This window comes from Nymphalis io, chromosome 25, assembly GCF_905147045.1.
Source record: "Nymphalis io chromosome 25, ilAglIoxx1.1, whole genome shotgun sequence".
In the NCBI taxonomy this organism is placed as follows: Eukaryota; Metazoa; Arthropoda; class Insecta; order Lepidoptera; family Nymphalidae; genus Nymphalis; species Nymphalis io.
Genome location: NC_065912.1, coordinates 4,606,148 through 4,629,071, shown reverse-complemented (window position 1 = coordinate 4,629,071; position 22,924 = coordinate 4,606,148). Strand labels below are relative to the sequence as shown.

General features: G+C 35.6%; 1 protein-coding gene across 1 annotated transcript; it reads left to right on the top strand.

Moving 5' to 3' along the window:
• The first annotated feature begins 558 nt into the window (after positions 1-558).
• LOC126778299 (uncharacterized) lies at positions 559-6,371 on the top strand. The gene is made up of 4 exons (XM_050501795.1): positions 559-814; positions 2,912-3,092; positions 5,466-5,587; positions 6,162-6,371. Exons 1-4 carry the CDS (start codon positions 712-714, stop codon positions 6,290-6,292), a joined length of 537 nt encoding a protein of 178 aa, XP_050357752.1. The 5' UTR covers positions 559-711; the 3' UTR covers positions 6,293-6,371.
• The last annotated feature ends 16,553 nt before the right edge of the window (positions 6,372-22,924 follow it).

Sequence of the window (22,924 nt, the reverse complement as noted above, 5' to 3'; positions counted from 1 at the left end):
CAAAAACCCTAAAATACGTATTTATTTATATCTAACCAGAAGCTTGTATATCAAACTTTTTGCTTCTTACTTCAAAAATGACGGTCTCTTCATAAAAGCTTTTCACCCCTATTTCATCCTCTTGGAGGTAGATTTTCAAAATCTCTGAACTGTATATTTATGTATTTCTAACCAGAAGCTTTTATTTAAATTTAATGCTTCTGACTTTGAAAATGACGGATTTCTAAACAACCGCTCATCAATTATTTCACCCCTAATTTCAAGTTTCTAACCCCTGTGGCTTTGCGTTGATGAGTCAGTCAGGACAAGTCTTTATATATATAAAGACAAATTAAATTTATAAGTCGATTAATAGACTTATAAATTTAATTATTTAATCTCAAGTGTAACAAAAATAAAAACGCAGAAACTATTATTTCAAACAAAATCTATTCAACATTGAAAAATTGTTATAATTGAATCTTAAAACTGTTTAACAGCACATCGCTCGAATAGATTCACGCGCTCTCAATCAATACACAATCTCCTAGGTTTAATAACGGGAAACGTTCATTAGTCTACTAATTACAGCAGGGATTACATATTGACGATAACCGTTTCACTATTACCTGGTTTATTTTGCAAATAACTCAGTTTCTAAAACAATCAATCATTTTATCATAAGTTCTTGAACTTCAAATCGTTGAACACAGATATTATTTTTTTCTAAAGATGATTTTCTTTGTATTAGAATTCCTCATTCTTTTATTTAGTTTCAATTTGCCGATTATTGAAATGAATTCTGAAGAAACTACGGTAGAAACTATAATTGTAGGTAAGAGTGAAACTGTTTTTAATTTGTAAATTAAATATACTAATTGAATAAATATTAGATTATATGTTGGACGTATATATTTATGTATTTTAAACGATTTCTCGGAAACTCTTTAGCCAATTTAGTTAATTAAAGTATTGTCTATTTAAGTAGAGCTCAAAATAACCATACAAATTTGTTTTTAATGAACGAAATATCATGTTTCAGACAATTTGTTTAAAACTTTTGACACTTTGAACATGTAATCGATCGATCGATATATATGTTCTCACATTATTGTAGTTTGTTTCTAAAATAAATATCAATTTTTGAAATCACAAGCATTTACTTACTTCTTCATATTCTTGTTTAGTACATAACCTAATTTGTTGTTTAATAAGAAAAAAATATAATAAGTTCAAGATCATGACGACATAAATCTAATATAATTAGTAAAATTAAATGTATTTAACTTTTTGAGAGGTGCAGACACAGTTCCTTGCTAAATTGCGAGCACCGACTTACTATTGCTATTCGTCTGCAAATATGTTAGTTATTTAGTCTATAGTTTGTTTAGTGCAAATAGTGCCCGAGGTATAGAGTTCTTAGGGCGAGACATTTCGACAAAATGGACAATAAAATGTGATGACGTAAATAAGTCAAAGTCAAGAATACAATAGAATTAGATGTATTAAATATTTATATAAACATACAAAATACAAAGCAAATAACATGACACTCTAAAACAAATTGCTTTATACTAGTATCAGAAGTTCTCATTTCAAACAATAGGCGTAAATATTTCCCGGCACAAAACAAAGATCGACCATACAAAATGGGTTCAGTACCCATTTTGTATGGTCGATCTTTGAACGAACAACACAAATAATATCATAGAGACCACTGTGTAAATTATTTAATTTAATAAGAAATAATAGTTTGTTACACGGCATTACTTATAAACGTTGCTTAATAGCTGTTAATTTGAACATTTGAATTTATAACAGCCATTCATTTGTGATTTTTATTCATCTTGTGCTTTACGGTGAAAGAAAACATCGTGAGGAAACCTGCATGTGTCTAATTTCACTGAAATTCTGCCACATGTGTATTCTACCAACCCGCATTGGAGCAGCGTGGTAGAATAAGCTCCAAACCTTCTCCACAAAAAGAGGAGAGGAGGCCTTTAGCCCAGCAGTGGGACATTCACAGGCTGTTACAAACGAACGAACGAATGAACTGGGTCATTGAGAATCTGGCCCTTCGGGCCAAAAATAAAATGACACGGCAAGTATGACTTAGCGATGAGGAATAGCCCGGGTATAGGGGGCAACCCCGAGGCCCGTACCCAGACAGACTTTTTGGGTCAGTAAGGAAAAACCCTCTCTAATTTGAACACTGATTTCACTTTTTCTGTCATTGTTGATTTGACATTAGAAAAATGAAAACAGAATTGTTTAACTAATCGCCCGCTAAACAACGATTATAAGTAAATTCGTAAATATGTAAGAATTATTTACTTTACATTTATAACGAGTTGCAACTTCAATGTTTTTTGTTAGAAAAGCACACAGGTGGTCAAAATATGCTATAATGAGCTGATCTTATATCTTAATTCTGCAATAGCACCACATACGGACTAATCTGCCAGAGTGAACCAACCCTAAACTTATAATAAAACTTCTTTAAATACATACGACATGGTCGTCTTAGACATGAAAATATTTTAGAGGTGCCCAGCTCTATATACACGTATTAGACAGATAATTAAATTTAATGTCAATCATTTCATCCAAACCTATCTACTAATACTTCTAACTTTTTTCTTTAAACATAATATACGCCACGTTAGAGATTTTTATATTATTTATATTTGTTAATATTATAAACATATCCATATATAATGGTCTATTCATTCGACAAGGTATATACGAGTACCAGTCTGCATTTTGTTTTGCTAATACCAGTAATATATCGCCTACCACCATCTGTCCTTTATCTATAAATTGAAGCATACATCCAATAAATGCTTAATTTGTCTTATACTGAGAAATGACTAATCCTCAGAAACAGTAATAAACATGCAACTCTAATTCTAATATTTCTTTTATTTTTCAGAAACAACAACTCAATATGTTCCAATCATAACAGATATACCACAATCGGACATTGAACTTGCCATGAACCACGATTACGGTCGCTACACCACGATGGCCTTCAACTACATAAATAGTCAATACGATAACCTGCAGAATAATGAAAATTGCTTTGATGAATATACCAAGTGCCTTATAACACAGTACATATCATATAAATATATGAATCAAAGTATCTTTGGTCTTGGCTATCCAGACTTATTAGGATGTAAATCATGAGAGCCAGGGTTCGAATTCCAGTTCTGGTCAAAATAAGGCATTTAGTTTTAACGTCTACATATTCTTCATACACACCGTTATTCAGTCATTATAGTAGTAGTATTATATTACCTAGATTATATATATATATATATATATATATATATATATATATATATATATATATATATATGTATTATTTTACATAACAATTGATTTACAAATATATGTAATTAGTGATATACTCCCTTGCGTCGAAAAGCATATAATGCCATTAATGATGTGCTTGATCTTCTTTCAGTCTAATTTGAATATTATCCCAGTGAACTACGATAGGAAGCGAATAGATAACGCAGTTTAGGTGCACATACTTCAACGCAACAATATATCTTGCAAAATTATTCAGGACACTTGATATACGGAAAGCTAGCGGTCCTGATGGAATACCAGCCATTGTGCTGAAGAAGTGTGCGGCGGAGCTGTCTCCTGTGTTAACGCGCCTGTTCCAACTTTCTCTCTCTTCGGGATGTGTGCCGGAGGCTTGGAGAAGAGCTAATGTGCAAGCGGTTCCCAAAAAAGGGGATCGGTCTGACCCGGCAAATTATCGACCAATAGCTATCACCTCAGTACTTTGTAAGGTGATGGAACGGATTCTAAACAACCAACTGATCCATTACCTAGAAGATCACTGTCTAATTAATGATCGTCAGTACGGGATTCGACCAAAACGGTCCACAGGTGATCTTCTAGCGTACGTAACACACCTCTGGGGTGAAGCTATCGACAAGCATGGAGAATCGTTGGCTGTGAGCCTCGATATCTCCAAGGCTTTCGACAGGGTCTGGCACAGAAGTCTTCTCTCCAAGCTGCCGGCATATGGTCTGCCTGCTCAGCTATGCACCTGGATTGCCAGCTTCCTACACAAGCGTAGCCTTCGTGTTTTAGTTGATGGTTGCGCTTCACAATTCTATGTAGTGAATGTTGGGGTCCCCCAGGGATCTGTGCTATCTCCGACACTCTTTCTTTTGCATATCAATGATATGCTCTCTCTTGGGAACATACATTGCTATGCAGACGATAGTACAGTGCATGGTGGATACCATGGACGCGCAGTGGCTGGGGGGGCGGAAACTGAGGAGAGGCGGGAGAATCTTGTCATTGAACTCGATAGGACGTTAGAGCTCATCGCCAAATGGGGTTCTGATAATCTTGTTGAGTTTAATGCCAACAAAACACAGGTATGCGCTCTCACAGCGAAAAAGTCACCATTTTACCCTCATCCCTCCCTCTGTGGCACACCGCTGATGATACAAAGCAAAATCGCCATGCTGGGGATGGACGTTCGCTGTGACCTTAGTCCAAGGGATTACATCGAGGCTATTATAAAAACAGCTTCACGGAAACTCGGAGTTTTGAACAAGGTGCGGCATTTTTTCACGCCACAACAACTGTGCCTGTTATACAAAACACAGGTACGGTCTTGCGTTGAATATTGCTCGCACCTTTGGGATGGCTCCGCTAAGTACCTACTGGAGGCCTTGGACCGGTTGCAGCGACGTGCAGTACGCATTATTGGCGACGTAAAAGTCACAAACACCCTTGAACCTTTACAATTGCGTCGCGAGATAGCAGCACTGAGCGCTTTCTATCGACTGTATCACGGCGAGTGCTCTGAGGAATTATTCTCTCTAATTCCTGCTTCCCCCTTCCTTCTTAAGTCCACGCGAGCTGGTTCTCGATGTCACCGCCTAACTGTGACATCAATTCCATCGCGCACAAAGAAATTTGGCAACTCTTTTCTTTGTCGCACTACCAAAAAATGGAATTCCTTACCAGCTCACGTGTTCCCCTCCTCTTACAAACCGGGTTCCTTCAAACGAGGCATGAAGAGGCATCTTGCGGGCCGGCAAGGCGGGGACGGCTAGTACAGAACATTCTTCCCGACTGTACTGGCCGTCGTCGCGTTTGGACTCTACTACCACTTACCATCAGGTGGAGTAGAGTCATTTGCCATCCCGGACATATAAAAAAAAAAAAACATCAGAATCAAAGAGACATTGCTCACAACACCTAGATCTCTATTTTATCTGTTTTGCACTTTAAAATATTTTTGTTTTAAATTTTACTTTAATGTTATTTATTAAGAATGTATGTGATCCTGAAATAACGAATATAATAATGACTTAAAATAAAAAACACACATGAATATAAAAAAAATGACTAAATCAAAATTATAGAAGGACAAAATACCGGTAGATTCTGAAATAAAAAAAAAATTAAACAATATAATGCTGAATTATTCTTTTCCACTATTTCAGAAGTATAAGTACACCTGTATGTGCTGTAAATCATCCTAATTATCCTAGAAATAGACCAAGAGGATTTAAAACCTTCAACTCATACTGCGATGCATATTTCGATAATTGTTTAAAAACGATCAGTAAGTATATAGTTTAGTATCCTGATTAATATTCCGAGTGTGCGACCTCGAGTGACCACCGTCGTGATCGTTGATGACTACTTACCATCAGATGGCCCATTCGCCAGTCCTCCTACTTTTTATAATTTAAAAAAAAATGCCGTTAACTGTAAGCTGGCTCACTTTTAGCAACTTAGAAGTTATTATATTCAAAATACAATTCGTTTACTTACAGGTAGTAAATTATATAAAGACGTGATACAAAAGCCCCCTAATAAAAAACATTTCAAAGTCGCATTTCGCATGTATAAGTACATAGTACCCTATGTCCTTTCTTAATCTAACACTTGCAGATGCCCAACCCACACACCTCCCACGTAGACGAAGCCGCAGGCGGCTTTACATAATTATTAGTTTAAGATTTTATTAGAATACAGATAAATGGATTTTACTCATTATACAATAATAATTTAAAAATGATTATAATGGTAACGAATATAAAAACGAATTTACTTTGCTCTGAATCTCTATTTTCTCTGTGTATATTTAACAAAAACAGTGTTAAATTACCTTAAGATAAATGTGTATTTTTTAGGATATTGGCGAATATTAGACACCGGAATATGCAATTTTTCAATACCTGACAGATTATTTGATATTACACCGTTCCGTAAATATCTCGGATATCAACCGCAGAGATATATTTTAAAACAGTTATACGATTAATAATTAAGTATGCAATTACTGTTATTTCATCATATAGTTATGTATAAACATTAAAATAAAAAGAGTATTTCAGCAAATATTATAGAACTTATCATTTTTTTTTAATCTAACAAAACAAGAGCTATAAACAAATATTAAAGATGTCGAATATTGTACAAACTTTTCTTCCCAAAACGTCACTTATTAACACTATGTCATAATGAAACTAATAATTCTAGACTAACATTTTAATTTTGCTTGAATATAACAAAAACAATAATCTCTTCTATGTAATTCAAATGTAACAAACTATAGCGCGATTTAACTGACTACTAACACCATTTATTATCTCGTAAAAAAAACTATTAACATAAAATAAAACTTGTTATATAATATAAACATCATGACAATTTTTATTCTTACAAACTTAGAAAGGAACTTCAATATTTTATGATTTACGGAATTGCCTTAGTTCATTTCTAAACAGAATAACGTAACGTAACCGAAAACGAACGATATTAACTTAGAATTTACACAATGTATGATAGAATGTACAATTAATATTTCATCGCAATTATATATAGTAAGACAACTAAAATGCTGACCTTTGCCTGAGCAATTTCTCAAGGGTGTTTAAATGTGTCCGCAAACGCAAGTGCACTCTGTATACCCTTACTATCATAATCCGATGGGATGGCAAGTCCGTCACAATCTGTGCACATGCATCCGAGACGCAGAAGTTTAAGACCCCAGATTCAGGGCTGGTACTAAAAAAACTCAGGGGGGTTTGAACCCAGGAACTCGAGATTTGCGAACTTATAAGCAAAACAAAAAGAAAGCAAGACAAGACATAATTTACGTAACGAAAGTTCTAATAACTTTATTTTTAACGTGACGCAACCGGCAAAAGTATACTTTATCCGTGTAGTGACGGAGAAAGAATATATTTCACTGCCCCTCTCGTTCCAATATGTGTCGTAAGAGGCGACTAAGGGATATCTGAGCGACCATCTGCTCATCTGGTGGTAGGATGTTAAACATCCGCCTGGCTTGTTACCACCGTACGCATGGTGAAAAACTCGTGAAGTGGCTTGCAGCCGCGTTTCGAGGTCAGCCAGCGTACAGCCAGTGCCCGAGTGAGTATTGCCGAAGGGTGTTGGTCCAATGGAGACGGCTGTTGATCCAATGCCGGGGGAAACTGTATTGACCTGCCGAGCGTGCCTAACCAGCTCGCGAGGCTGCCCCACCAGGCCACGCATAATCTCGGGGTGGACCGTCGTGCCGGTTGGTGACCGGAAGGGGGGGTCCCGGCGGCCACTTCCGGGGGGGTTCGGGGGCCCTTCCGTCCGGCGGGTCAGTGTATTTTTCCTTTTGGCAACCACTTGGGGAAACACGCCTCCACACTTTCCCATCCCTATCGTGGCAATACGTCGCTCGCTTCACGTCTCTTTTCCATTTTTTTTCCCAAATGGTAGCACAACAAAACAGAAATAACGGTCGTACAGCGGTGCATACCCCCACCATACCCTCGCTGTTTGAGGTCGAGTTCTCTAACATCCGTGGACTCCACGCAAACCTCAACGCTGTCCACCACCATCTCGAGACAGCACGGCCAGCAATGTTGTTTCTCACGGAGACACAAATACTCCGTCCTGCCGATACCAGCTACCTTAATTATCCCGGCTACACGCTTGAAGAATCCTTCAAAGCGAAAGCCGGAGTATGCTTGTTCGTCAGGACGAATGTTTGATGTCACCGACTCCGCTGCTTGGAGGACCCCTCCTTCTCCATGTTGGTGGTACGTGTGTACCTGGTTCGTCAGAGTCGAGTCTACGTATGCCTCTACAGATCCCACAATGGTGACTTGGAGACAAGCCGATGATTTGACCATCTTAGTCGGGTGGCAAATGCTGCGCAAGAGTAATTTCCTAACGCGTAATTGGTGTTTTTGGGGGATTTTAATGCTCACCACGAATCATGGTTGAAATCCCTCAAAACTGACCATACTGGAAGGACTGCTCATGCTTTTGATCAACGGCTGCATTAGCGGGGCATCTAACATTGACTCACTGAAAGCAAACTACAATAAAAATTCCAAGTCCTGTAGAAAGGCATACACGAGAGCGGATGCACAGCGCATTGTACAGATTGGTCATGACCTTGTTTCGCATCCTAGGGGCTCCCGTAGCTTCTGGCGTCTGACCAAGTCTGTGCAAAACAATTTCTGCCAACCTTCGCTGCCACCGCTCAGAAATCTGGACGGATCGCTAGCTCACAGTCCGCAAGAGTAAGCAAGCAAGCTCCTGGCTAAACTCTTTGCCGATAATTCCGTCATCGATGATTGTAGTGCGCAGCCACCAACAATACCTTCATGTGGCCACACGATGCCTGACATCAAAATCAGGCAACGTGATGTGCGTGCGGAGCTGCAATCACTCGATATACGGAAAGCTACCGGTCCCGATGGAATACCAGCCATTGTGCTGAAGAAGTGCGCGGCGGAGCTGTCTCCTGTGTTAACGGACCTGCTCCAACTTTCTCTCTCTTCGGGATGTGTGCCGGAGGCTTGGAGAAGAGCTAATGTGCAAGCGGTTCCCAAAAAAGGGGATCGGTCTGACCCGGCAAATTATCGGCCAATAGCTATCACCTCAGTACTTTGTAAGGTGATGGAACGGATTTTAAACAATCAACTGATCCATTACCTAGAAGATCACTGTCTAATTAATGATCGTCAGTACGGGTTTCGACCAAAACGGTCCACAGGTGATCTTCTAGCGTACGTAACGCACCTATGGGGTGAAGCTATCGACAAGCATGGAGAATCGTTGGCTGTCAGCCTCGATATCTCCAAGGCTTTCGACAGGGTCTGGCACAAAAGTCTTCTCTCCAAGCTACCGGCATATGGTCTGCCTGCTCAGCTATGCACCTGGACTGCCAGCTTCCTACACAAGCGTAGCCTTCGTGTTTTAGTAGATGGTTGCGCATCACAATTCTATGTAGTGAATGCTGGCGTCCCCCAGGGATCTGTGCTATCTCCCACACTCTTTCTTTTGCATATCAATGATATGCTCTCTCTTGGAAACATACATTGCTATGCAGACGATAGTACAGTGCATGGTGGATACCACGGACGCGCAGTGGCTGGGCGAGCGGAAATTGAGGAGAGGCGGAAGGATCTTGTCATTGAACTCGATAGGACATAAGAGCTCATCGCCAAATGGGGCTCTGATAATCTTGTTGAGTTTAATGCCAAGAAAACACAGGTACGCGCTCTCACAGCGAAAAAGTCAGCATTATCCCCTCTTCCCTCCCTCTGTGGTATTCCGCTGGTAATACAAAGCAAAATTGCCATGCTGGGGATTGACGTTCGCTGCGACCTTAGTCCAAGGGATTACATCGAGGCTGTTATAAAAACAGCTTCACGGAAACTCGGAGTTCTGAACAAGGTGCGGCGTTTTTTCACGCCACAACAACTGTGCCTGCTGTACAAAACACAGGTACGGTCTTGCGTGAAATATTGCTCGCACCTTTGGGATGGCTCCGCTAAGTACCTACTTGAGGCCTTGGACCGGTTGCAGCGACGTGCCGTACGCATTATTGGCGACGTAAAGGTCACAAACACCCTTGAACCTTTACAATTGCGTCGCGAGATAGCAGCACTGAGCGCTTTCTATCGACTGTATCACGGCGAGTGCTCTGAGGAATTATTCTCTCTAATTCCTGCTTCCCCCTTCTTTCTTAAGTCCACGCGAGCTGGTTCTCGATGTCACCGCCTAACTGTGACATCAATTCCATCGCGAACAAAGAAATTTGGCAAGTCCTTTCTTTGTAGCTCTTCCATAAAATGGAATTCCTAACCAGCTCACGTGTGGGGAACACGTAAGCTTCTCTTACAACCCGGGTTCCTTCAAACGAGGCGTGAAGAGGCATCTTGCGGGCCGGCAAGGCGAAGGCGGCTAGTGCAGAACGTTTTTCCCGTCTGTACTGGCCGTCGTCGCGTTTGGACTCTACTACCACTTACCATTAGGTGGAGTAGAGCCAGTGTTACTACAGGTACTACTATCTTAGTTCCCAAAGTTGGTGGCGCATTGGCCTACCTACCTTATATAAAAAAAAAACACGGATTAAATAAAAGATTATTTATAAAAATATTTATTTTTAACTTGAAATTTTTTTATATAATAATGTAAGTTATTAAGCATTCGAATAAATAATAAATACTAATAATAGACTTATTTTTTTAAATACTAATATTATCATCATTCATTCAATTACACTAATATTTTTAATAAAGTAAATTTTGTAGTTTTAGTTACAGTGTAATAAAGTTATAAATAGTCATAATATAAACTAAAACAATATCCAATCACAAAGTGAACTTCTGAGCCTTATACCTTTTGTTTCGCAAATCGACTCGTCCCTTAATTCAAAGGTAGTCTTTGACATGGGTATTTTGGCATGGAAGTTTTAGTTCACCGCAATCAGATTATTACTTCATTCCCAACAATATGACGGCACTTAACGAATTTGGGCAGGTATTTTGGTTACAATAAATTTTAAGTATTTACTTATAAACGCTATTCAGCGAGTGCTTAGTTATACAGTGATTTCTCTCTTTCTGCCATAATAGTAAATTAGATTTGTTTTAAATTATAACTGCATTCAGCCGTTTTGTTACCAAACCTCTTTTATCATAGATCTGTTTGAGATCGTTTTTATTGATAAAACCGCAGACACATAAATGCGTAATAATAAAACTGCTTTACGAATTTAATAAAAATATTTGATTTAATAAATAATTTATCATATATAATGATGAATAATTTTCATTTATAATGAATGGTATTTAAATATATTTAATTTCATATCTCAAACAAATGCGTTCCAGGGCTTGGATGTATATATAGGTCAGAAAATTGATAATTATATTTAATATTTATACAGTAACAGCCTGTGAATATCCCACTGCTGGGCTAAGGCCTCCTCTCCCTTTTTGCGGAGAAGGTTTTTGGAGCTTATTCCACCACGCTGCTCCAAAGCGGGTTGGTGGTTTTTAATAAAAAAAGAAAAAAATATATAGCAAAATGTTAATTCTATTTGCAATATTGCTTGCTTTCCCTTTCTGAGTGCTTAAGCTGTACCACCACAATTCAAAGGGTAGCAGCACTTGAATTAATCGTGACTGTACTGTAATATAATTGTTAATCTTAATTTAAAAAAAAATTGGGCCTAAAGCTTGATTTTGCCTGCATAAAATCAAGACGCATAGTAACTTGAATATTGAAACGATTTTTTTCATTACCCTTTATCATATATTTTTACGACAAGCTTAATAACGGATTGGTACTTTTTAGAGGTATTTCATATATCTTCTATATAATGTATAAACTGTTTAAATGTTAACATAATGAAATATCAAAAATTATAAATTTGACAGTTCATTAATTTTGTACAAATTATACTGCTGATATTCATATATTTAGTATACGTTAATATTGGAAATACCATTAAGATAGTTTATAACCTAGAGTAATAATAATACCGTACAAAATATTGTGTATAATATTCAATACGTATCGGGAGGCAAGCTACGAATATTATTTATTTTTTATCGGAACATGATTTAAAAAAATGTGTATTGTAGATGCAGCAGCTATTTGGTATTATATCATTTAATTTATTTACATCCTTTATTACTGTTAATTAGGCTGTTAGAATATAAAGAGGCTGTTATATATATGTATTAAATTTATATAATTAAATTTAATTATCTTTTATTTCTGATTACCTACTAAATTATTTGTTCAGGCTTTGGTCTTTCCCATACTTGATTATGCAGACGTATGTTATTCCGACCTTAACGAAATTCATCTGAATAAACTTGACCGTCTATTAAATAACTCTTTGCGCTTCATCTTCTGTTTTCGTAAGTTCGATCATATTTCTTAAATTAAAATGGTTTACTATTTGACAACGTAGAAACTTCCGATTACTATCTTCTCTTTTCTCTATTCTCTCTTTGACCCTCTCTCCTGATTGAAAGGGAGGTTTTAAATTTTTGTGCGGTGATCACAATCGTCAGCTGCGCTCTAACGATTCTTACCTTCTTTCTGTTCCTATTCACACTTCTGCTTTCGTTAATTTTTACTCCGTTCAAGCTGTCCGATTATGGATCAAAGTACCTGAGCATATAAGGAAAGCCACCTCTAAACCTACTTTCAAGTCTCGTCTCCGTGAGCATATCTTGTCAGAAACCTCCTAGTTCTCTTCATCTTTGACATCTATAATGCATTATTATTCATATGTAATATGTGTTTTTGTGTGTGTGTGTGTGTAAGTGTATATGTAATGTATGTATGTATGTGTGTGTATGTATATATATGTTTATATAATTTTTTGTTATATATATATATGTTTGTATGTATATATGTGTATGTGTGTATATATATATACGTATATATTATTCATATATTCTTTGTTGTTGTTATATTTGTATGTATGTATATTTTCGACTATTAATTACCGCCTTCACGAATTTCCGCTTAGCCTAAAGGTTGACTTTTTTTTTTATAGAATAGGAATGCGGACGAGCATATGGGCCACCTGATGGTAAGTGGTCACCAAACGCCCTTAGACATTGGCATTGTAAGAAATGTCAACCCTCGCTTACATAGCCAATGCGTTACATAGCCAATAAATGTAGAATATCTGATGAGTGGGTGGTACCTACCCAGACGAGCTTGCACAAAGCTCTACCACCAGTAAAAACTGACTGGTAGAGAATACCTTTAGGCATTAAGTCCGCCTTTTGTCATACTACTCAATGTGGTGGGCAAAAAGTTTTTAAATAAATAAATAAATGTATACATTAAATTTTATTCAATCTAAAATTTTTATGTCCGAAAATATGAACCAAATTACCTAAAAAGGTTTTCCAACAAGCTTAATTCTATAAATTGCCCATTGTGGTAAGTCTTCATCGTTCAGGAACCTCATTACATTTATTTCTGCTCGTATTTAAAACTGCAAAACTTTTTCAATGGAAACTTTCTTGAAATAAAAATTATCATACTACAATTATTTGATCGATTAAAATTAAATAATCCTCCAGACCATTTTCGGCCACGGCGGCAAACCTCAAGAGACTGCTAACTGCGCAGGACATATTATAGTGCACCAGTGTGTGCGCAACCATAGGTCTATTCCCTAACTCTCATAACCCAAAGGGGCGGCAATCCGACATGACCGGAAAGAGTTCAGGCGCAGGACGAACGGCTTGTGGCAAGAGTGTACACGTTACCAACTACTGCTACTGCGAATTTTCGACAGAAAATCTCAATAACATTTTATTGGCCCGACCTGGGATTTGAACCCAGGACCTCAGGGTCTGCGGCCTTACAAATAGCCACTAGACCAACGAGGTAGTCAGACTAATATAATATGTTAGCTATTGTTGTTAATTAAATTGTCAAAAGTTGTAGTTTAAGTATTACCAGTTAATAAAAAATCCATTAGACAATACTCATTAATGAGCATTGGAGCAGATACCTTAAAATACTTTTAAGATCATAATTGTAAACAAACAGACATTTAAAACTTATTATGAAATAAAGAAACTCACAAACATACATACAAAAGCTGTGAAAATATGAAACTCTTTTTAGGGCAGTCGAGTAATAAATCTAACGTCATTATTAAGTTAATAATAAAAGCGCTTTAAGCGATGAAATAATACCTTTGATTGATTAAATTTTATCATGTAGTTCTCCTATTTCTTATTTTGTTTAGAACATTGATTAGTCTCTTAGGTTACAGACAATAGCAGCGACAGACAGGCGCTGAAAATTTAATTATCCCTACTAACAATGATAGCTGATACTATACTGTTTCGCCATACTGTTTCAATATGCATTGGAACACATACAATAGATTTTCATCCGATATTTTTTTTATGAATATACAATTTTTGTGTTGTGTGCAAATAACTACTTACTTGGATAAGTATCCAAGACAATAATAAAGTGAAATTCAATTTTTTTTTATTTCTATAACGTGTGTCGTAAATATTTAATTTATATAAGATATTTTACACACGTTATAAATTACTAACTGGCTTAATTCCAATATAAAATATTAAACTGTGATCACCAAAGTATAAAATTCAAATCTCTTCCCACGTGTTATAAATGCATAACCGCCAAACTCACAGCACTTTGAAATGATACCTTTATTCCGTTCTCACAGAAGGACACCTCTGGGTCTATTTTTAGCATTACAACAATAAATGTTCGAAACCCCTCGCCACTTTATAATACTTGTGAAACCTTTTATTGAACATACTTTCAACCATACTAAATTTAATTTCATTACAAATTGTTTAACGATAGGGGAATATTAAATGAAGCTATATTATAAACTGAAATATAGCAATGAATATTTATGTGGTTATTAACAAACGAAGCGGTGCCTTGTAAACATACGCATAAGATGTTAGGCGTAATTTTCTTGTTTTCTCAAACAAGGTATTTATTACATACAACGACAAATACACATATAAGAAAGTATAAGTCGAAATATTCATTTTAATCGATTGAGTGTAAGTCTGGGTAGCTTATTACATATTCACCACCAAAGAGCAATATTTTTTACTATTTTGTTCTGGTTTGAAGGGTAAGCAAGCCAATGTAACTGCACAAGACACATAACATCATAAGGTTGGTTGTGCCTTTACAATGTAAGGGGTTCTTAATATTTATTTTAATATTTCTTACAGTGACAATGTCTGTAGACGGTGGTAATCACAAAAAACTGACAACTGGTGGTAGGGCTTTGTGCAAGCTCGTCTGAGTAGGTATCACTCATTCATCAGATATTCTACCGCAAAACAGCAGCACTTGGTATTGTTGTGTTCCGGTTTGAAGGGTTAGTTATTACAAGCACAAGATATAAGCGATGGTTAACATATCTTATAATGCCAATGTTTATGGGCGTTGGTGACCACTTACCATCAGGTGGCTCATATGCGCGTCCGCATACCTATACTATAAAAAATATGAAGTAGGATAATATAATACACACACACAGATAAATATTGCATTCAGTGCAACATGCGCGTAATCTTATAGCAAAATTGCTATAATTGTAGTTATACATAAATCATATCCACGTGTGAAATTCGAAATGTTTGAATCGAAATGATTAATTCGAAATTCCGCTGAACAGTCACTTTGTTGTAATTAACATAATCTATAGGATTACTAGTTATGATCAAATATAATGTAATTTTGAACTCTGAATCAGATTACCGATATTATTTGGTACTCCCGAGTGTATAAAGCGCTGTGATATGAATTCGCTGGTAATATAATGGTGGTAAATTTACTAACGATATGATAATATAATGACTAGAATTACATGATTAGTAATTCTAATGATCATATTTTAAAGGTGATTGTGGTATTCTCATGACCGATTTCGGCTAAACACTAATCTAAAAGTAAAGTCTAATAATCAGATAAGACGACAATGTGATAAGACTGGAAATATATTAAACGCAGGATCAACAGCTTTACGTGTTTTCCGAGGCATAAGAGTGTAAAAACCTGCAATATTAGATTCCGATTTGCTATTGCGAATTTCTCAACAGAAAAAGTCAGCGTATTATTGACCGGGCCTAGTTATTGAAATTCGGTATGCAGCCTTTTAAACCAGCCACAAGACCAAGAGGATTTTCATTGAAACAAAAGAAACTATAGTATTGTAATCGTATCGTGTCGAAATCGTTTCAAAATTTTGACGCAAGAGTTATTATAGCTAACTTCCTAAACTCCAGAATGTTATTGAGAATTATTTGAAAAACAGAAAAAAAAATATTCAGAAAAACTAACTAAACTAAATAACTTTTTACTGGCTCAGGACTCGAACCTGAAACCTTATAATCTGCAGCCTTTTAGGTCGTAACCAACGAGGTAGTTAAAATATTCTACACAAAACATCTTCATATAATACGTCTCAAGTGGCTTGTTCGCATTGCTCGCAGGGCGGCCTATTGTTATAACAATGAGTGCCTTACGAAAGTAACAGCTCTCGTGGTAGTCCCAAAAAATACAAGCTTGATATAGTATAAGCAATAAAAGGGCTTATTGATTTAGAGTCGTGACCGAAGAATGTGATCGGAGGAAAGCTGTATATTATGAATTTAGTTTTAGTGTAGTATTGTTAACGTTACACAGAAAATGCTCAACAATTGTTGAAGAGTTAATAAGAATTGACATATTTTTTTTTATTAATATAAATTATAAATATGAAACTATTGATAGCAAAGAAGTTAACATAAAAAAGTGCTAATGGACATTTTGATGTAAAAACAACAGAAACCATTAAATCAGAAAATAGCAAAGCGTACTTTTCTTATTATGTAACTTAAAAATAAAATTTATTTTTATTTTATCTCCATACATATAATAAGAGGTGACACGACTGTCTTTCTCTATGCACACATTATACGCTCAAGTCAATGGATTATATTAGTAAGGCTTACCTGGGTCTACAAACTTATGTCACTTTGTCACAAATAATCAAAAGATTCTAAAAAAAATGTCTACATAAATATAAATATGTACAGTACAGTAACAGCCTATGAATGTCGCTGCTGGGCTAAAGGCCTCCTCTCCCTTTTTGAGGAGAATTTTTGGAGCTTATTCCACTACGCTGCTCCAGCGCGGGTTGGTGGAATACACATGTGGCAGAATTTCAGTGAACTTAGATGCATGCAGGTGTTTTTCCTTCACCGTAATGCACGAGATGAATTATGATCACAATTTAAGCACGTGATAAATCAGTGGTGCCTGCCCGGATTTGAACCCACGATCATCGGTTAAGATTCACGCGTTCTTACCACTGGGCCATCTCGGCTATTTATAAAACAATATCAAAATATATATAAACAATATCAAAAAATATATAAAACAATATCAAAATAGCCTTACAAATTGTTACAAGATCATCCAACCGTCTTAGATCAATATTTGTTAACTTTACTACGTTTTACTGTAATTCATCTGGTTGTATCTTTTAAGACCAACATTTGTTCCAACTTAATACGATTCACTGGAATGCATATAATCTTATCATCGACAACCAAGTTTACGAAGTTCGTTCCAACTTTACGAAGTATGTACGTGTGATTCCTTCTTAATACCTTAATCTGGCTGATTTCGCTACATCAACATCTTGTCTAAGTAATCCGGTAAGCTTAAGGAACTAACGGCTCTGGTCTTAAGAATTTTACTCAAACACAAAAATCTCTAATAATATGAAGTCTTATAGCAATAAAAATTGAATCACAATTTGTTTAAAAAATAACAGAATTTTAAAAAATCTTTACATATACATAACAGTACAGTAACAGACTGTAAATGTCCCACCGCTGGGCTAAGGCCTCTTCTCCCTTTTGAGGAGAAGGTTTGAAGCTTATTCCACCACGCTGCTCCAATGCGGGTTGGTAGAATACACATGTGACAGAATTTCAATGAAATTAAACACATGCAGGTTTCCTCACTATGTTTTCCTTCACCGTCAAGAAGAAGATGAATTATAAACACAAATTAAGCACATGAAAATTCAGTGGTGCTTGCCCGGGTTTGGAGCCACGATCATCGGTTAAGTTGCACGCGTTCTAACCACTAAACCATCTTGACATATATAGACATATACATATAATATTTTAATACTTGAACAAGCCTTTGTTTACTGCAGCTATAAAATTTGTCTTTCCTCTCATAACTTGAATACTATAAAGTATATATTAAGTTGTAAAACGAGCTAAAACCCGAGTTTTATTAAATTCATATAGCTTAATACATTCATCACATGCGCACATATTATACACAATCAAGCACGCGCTCACACGTACACACACATACATTTTATTTATGAAACTGTGCTCCCATTTAGTTATTGGTTTTTTATTATTAATAAATTATTTCAATAACCATCGACTTCGATGTTTTACATATACCGGCGTTCCATGGCATTTTTTTTACTCAATAAATAAGTCAAGTCGATAAAGAATTGTTTTTATATTTTTTATATAAGAGCTAATTGGTAGACGCGTCACCTAAGTAAGCACCATGCCTATAAAACCAACTATGATATACTCAATGCAATCTAAATTGTACAACTTGAGATTACAGCTTAAATTGTTCTTCTTATATTGCCAATTATTTCAATGGCTACCTTGAACCTTAAACTGGAACATAAGACTTCCTATTATTCCTATTATTAGACTATTATGTATTTGACCTTGATATCTAGATATATGATAATGGTATTCTGCTTCGCTGATCTAGTGGCTAGATATAAGGCCGCATACCCCGAGGTCCTGTAATATATGATGAGTATTTGTGTATGAGTCTCAAAAAAGGAGTCTACGGCCCTCCACGCCGATTCCCTGAGCAGCATCGCCGAGACGATTGCTCGCAGGGACAGGTCTTGTTCCACTTCAAGGACCAGGATCTCCCTGTCCGCACTCCACGCGGGGCACACCCCCAACGTATGCTGAGCGGTGTCCCAGTCCGCACCACAGTGGTGGCACATCGCCGTCGATTCCAGTCCGATCTTACAAAGGAATTCTCCAAAACCGTGCTGTTTTATCTTACCGTACTCTGCATCCGTACTCTCTACCTTATCGTATGCACCACGTTTTTCTCAACCGCAAAATATAAGCGCATCGGATTTGTGGTAATATCCCGAAAAAAAAACGAAACTTCCCTCATATATTTGTAATGTTCATTAAGCATAAATAATGTTTACGCGTTAAGAAATGTACGCTGGTTTGTTATGAAAAAAAATCTTATATGGTGAATTGAATATCTCAATATTGTTATTTATATAAGTTTATAGCTTACGATAACCTAACAAGATAAAGACACCAGTATTACAAGACCTACTTCCATTTTGCTTACATTGTTCATAAGTGATAAAATATGTTATTTACAGTTACGTATAATTGAGCAGCATTGAGGCTTCATTAATTAAGCAAACACTGCAAAAAGTATAATAGATAGGTACACAAAAAACATTGTGTCAATGAAATTAATTATCATAAAATCATTTATCTGACTTACTATTTCATAGACAGTCCAATGTATTTTTATATTTAATGAAATAAAAAATAATCAACGTTATTTAACTTACATTATCGCAAACAAATATATTCCTTTCTTTATATAAATTTTATAAATAGAACGTAAATAAAGACAACATACGAGTAAAACATTTAAAAGGTCGTAATAACCTTCAGAAGACAAATCCTTTCAATCCGACGGCGGACCTCATTTCTATCGCAACACCCATTAAGGAAATCCTAAGTGCGCAAAACTCCTTAATCTTTAGTCTTAAGTAACCGAATATGAATTAAGTATTCCACATATTATTAAGATGGATATCTTGACGTAGACATTCATTAATTTAAATAATATACTCGAAGAAGATAGAATTGAGCCGAAATTTTCCAGTGGTTGAAACACCTTCTCTACTTATTTCTGTTTTTTTTTTCTATATGTGGAATATAGTTTTTTAAAATAATTATATATTGTTTATTATTATAATACTTGTGGATTGTGATAATTTATAATCCTCGGATCAAATCAGTATTGGTTCGTAAATATTTTTATTTGCAACTCAAAAATGAAAACTAAAAAAGCATATATAAATATTTTAAAATAGTTATAGAATTCTGCTTGTACGTGCAATGTGCCTGAAATTGCTTAAATTAACTTCAGAAACGGTCTGGCTGATATCGGCAATACGGTTCGCTTAAAGTTTTCCATCCACATTAATATACACTTAAAATGTTCTGTATAGTTTTAAAAAACAGTTGTCAATGGTTTTTTATTAATAATATTCGTAATGTAAACTTTGCAGGTTCTAAATTGCCCAAAGTAAGATAGGTAAGGTTCAAAACTTCGACTATACTTTCCTTAAGTGGCTTAACCATCGAGTTATTTATGGATTTGGTTAAGTTTGCATAAAATAAGTTAAATAACATTGAAATCATATATATTTTATATGATACCACAAATTGCAGTTGTACGTAAATTGAAATAAATTACACCAAAATCTTAAATAAAATAATCTTTATAGACGTATTGTCCGTGCTTTTGGTGGTTTTTTTATTAGCGTTGTTTTTGATTTATTTCTAATATTCTAACATTATTGATAATGTACACTATATGAACTCTAAAACTTGTTACATTTTATTGGCTGTAGGTACGGCCGGCATACATTCATTCTCCATTTACCCAAATATTATGAGGTAGTTGTTATTGGTCTTCGTGTTAACATTTAAGTAAAGAATACTTTACTTTAATTTAAGTAAAGAATACTTTACTTAAATGTTAACAAGTATATATCAGTCCATCGTCCAGTGTATCGTCCAGTATATATTATATTGCTTAGAGGATGTTAAGCTAAACACCGATTTCTCCTTTTTTGACATTATTTATTTAACATTCGATAGAAGAGAACACGGCATTGTTTAAATAATCACTAACTAAACAACTTTTACCCGTAATATTTACATTAACACTAAGTAAAGCACTTTAAGATAACAATATTGTCATATCAATTAAGCGTGAAGTTCTACGTTCCACGATTGCTTCAGAATGTATTCTACCGAAAGAAACAACCAAGAACACAGCAGTACTCTTGTATACAAATTACAGAATATTAAACCATTCGTAATAATAGCATCGTTTACTGTTCATATGTACTCCGTTACACCATTACATTACAATTTATTCAAAAGAAAAAGACGAAACACGAAGAAAATTACTATAATGTCTAGAAAATGCCAAGTCGTTTTCCACTCGATAAATTGCCGTTTAAAGTATTAGGTTAGTATTATTTTTGCATATACTTTTGTTGACATTAAACCGGTGAACTTGTCTATTAATTAATTTTTATACTTATTTGTCTATTCTGGTAGTATTCTTGACATTGCCAAAGTTTGGCTATTCATTAAATCTAAAAATAACAGCCCGGTGATGAGTAACTATTTAACAAAGACTATCTGAAGGAGAAGATTTGTGGCTTAACGCAATACGCTGCTCTAATACGAGTTGTAAGATACATGTGGACAGAATTTGACACATGCAGGTATCCTCACGATGTTTGCCAACCACTAACCATGAGATTAATTAAAAACATCAATTATGCATATACAAAATCAATAAGTGATTTGCGAGAGTGATTCATCCACGTGTATCGACTGGCCAAGTATTTCTATGCTATTATTTTTGTGCTTCAGATTTAGCCTCAAGTTTGGTCTGGAATTCAAGTTACATAATATTGCATGTTGCGTATCTCTGTCGTTCTATCGTTTACATTAAAGTAAATTTTAAATATCTGGACAAATTCACGCCACAGGGTTTTATAAATTAAAACACAAAGACTTTTAGAAAAGTTCCAAAAAACGATCAAACGACTTAACGATGTTTTGCAATAATTATAAATGAAACTCTAAAGCGCGTTATTATCTCGAGATTAAACTTTGAATAGCAGCTATTATATTGTTCATTCTTTTGTATTTTTCGCGCTTCTCAAATAGAAATGAAAAATATTTTTAAGGAATTAAATAAAAAAACTAATCAATAAAAGTTAAAAATAAATGAAACAAGATATAGTTACATAAATATCTATTTCCACTTTAAATCCGTAATGTTAAGCGATTCTTTCCTAGGAATACGTTAAAAATCCCATTTAGAAAATTTATCGTTTTATACCCGAAACCGCATTGTTCGGGTTACGTGAAGCGGATTTACTTGGCACAACGCAAGGTTTCAAGGGTTTTAGTGCCTTATTTTAGAAAATTTAATATATAATCAAATTAAATTGTGCTATTAAGATAACACGTTTTAATACAAAATCTATCGAGTAGCTCATAAACACAACAAGTAAAAAGTAAACGAACAAGTCGGTACCAGACAATCTTTGGCGTCCATAGTTTTAATAACACGTTAAAAGCAAATACTTTATGTTCTACACATTGACATTGGAAAAATGCATCTTTATAAGATGAAATAATATTCAGACTTATGCCATTCCATAATGATGTGCTTGGATTACCTCCTGTTACGCATATATCTGAAATTCTTCCAACTCATGCAGCCTTCCTCACGTTTTATTAAGACGCATGACACATGACATAACCATGGAAGTTTTTAGTCATATAATACACATTGCTTTTTAAACATATATTATAAGACACGTTTTATCTCGTCACTCGTCAATCCAACTACATTAATGTAATAAAAATTATGACAACAAATCAAATTAAAATAATATTGTCATTATGTAATGACGATGTCCTCCTGACCGATTTCAGCCTCGCACTTTCGTCTCATCCAGGCTTCGAAGGCTAATAGGATCGCTCCGACGACGCGTTTGCTCGTGTACCGTTCTTTGCAAAGACCGTCGCGCCACGTCGCAACCCTCCAGTGTTTATGTCACTTCAAAGCCACTCGTCTTTGTCTGTTGAAAGCCACGTGTCTGTTGATAGACCCTGCGTCCATATTTGCGAAAATGTTCGAGGACGCAAAACGCGCTAGAACGCTTACCACCTCGTAGGAAATCGTGCGATATCCCCGCACT

Excerpts from the sequence above, each read along its gene's own strand:
- LOC126778299 (XM_050501795.1), top strand. The coding sequence starts at position 712 with ATGATTTTCTTTGTATTAGAATTCCTCATTCTTTTATTTAGTTTCAAT. Across the intron at positions 815-2,911 it reads GGTAGAAACTATAATTGTAG|AAACAACAACTCAATATGTT; the intron begins GTAAGAGTGAAA and ends TTTATTTTTCAG. Across the intron at positions 3,093-5,465 it reads ACCAAGTGCCTTATAACACA|AAGTATAAGTACACCTGTAT; the intron begins GTACATATCATA and ends CCACTATTTCAG.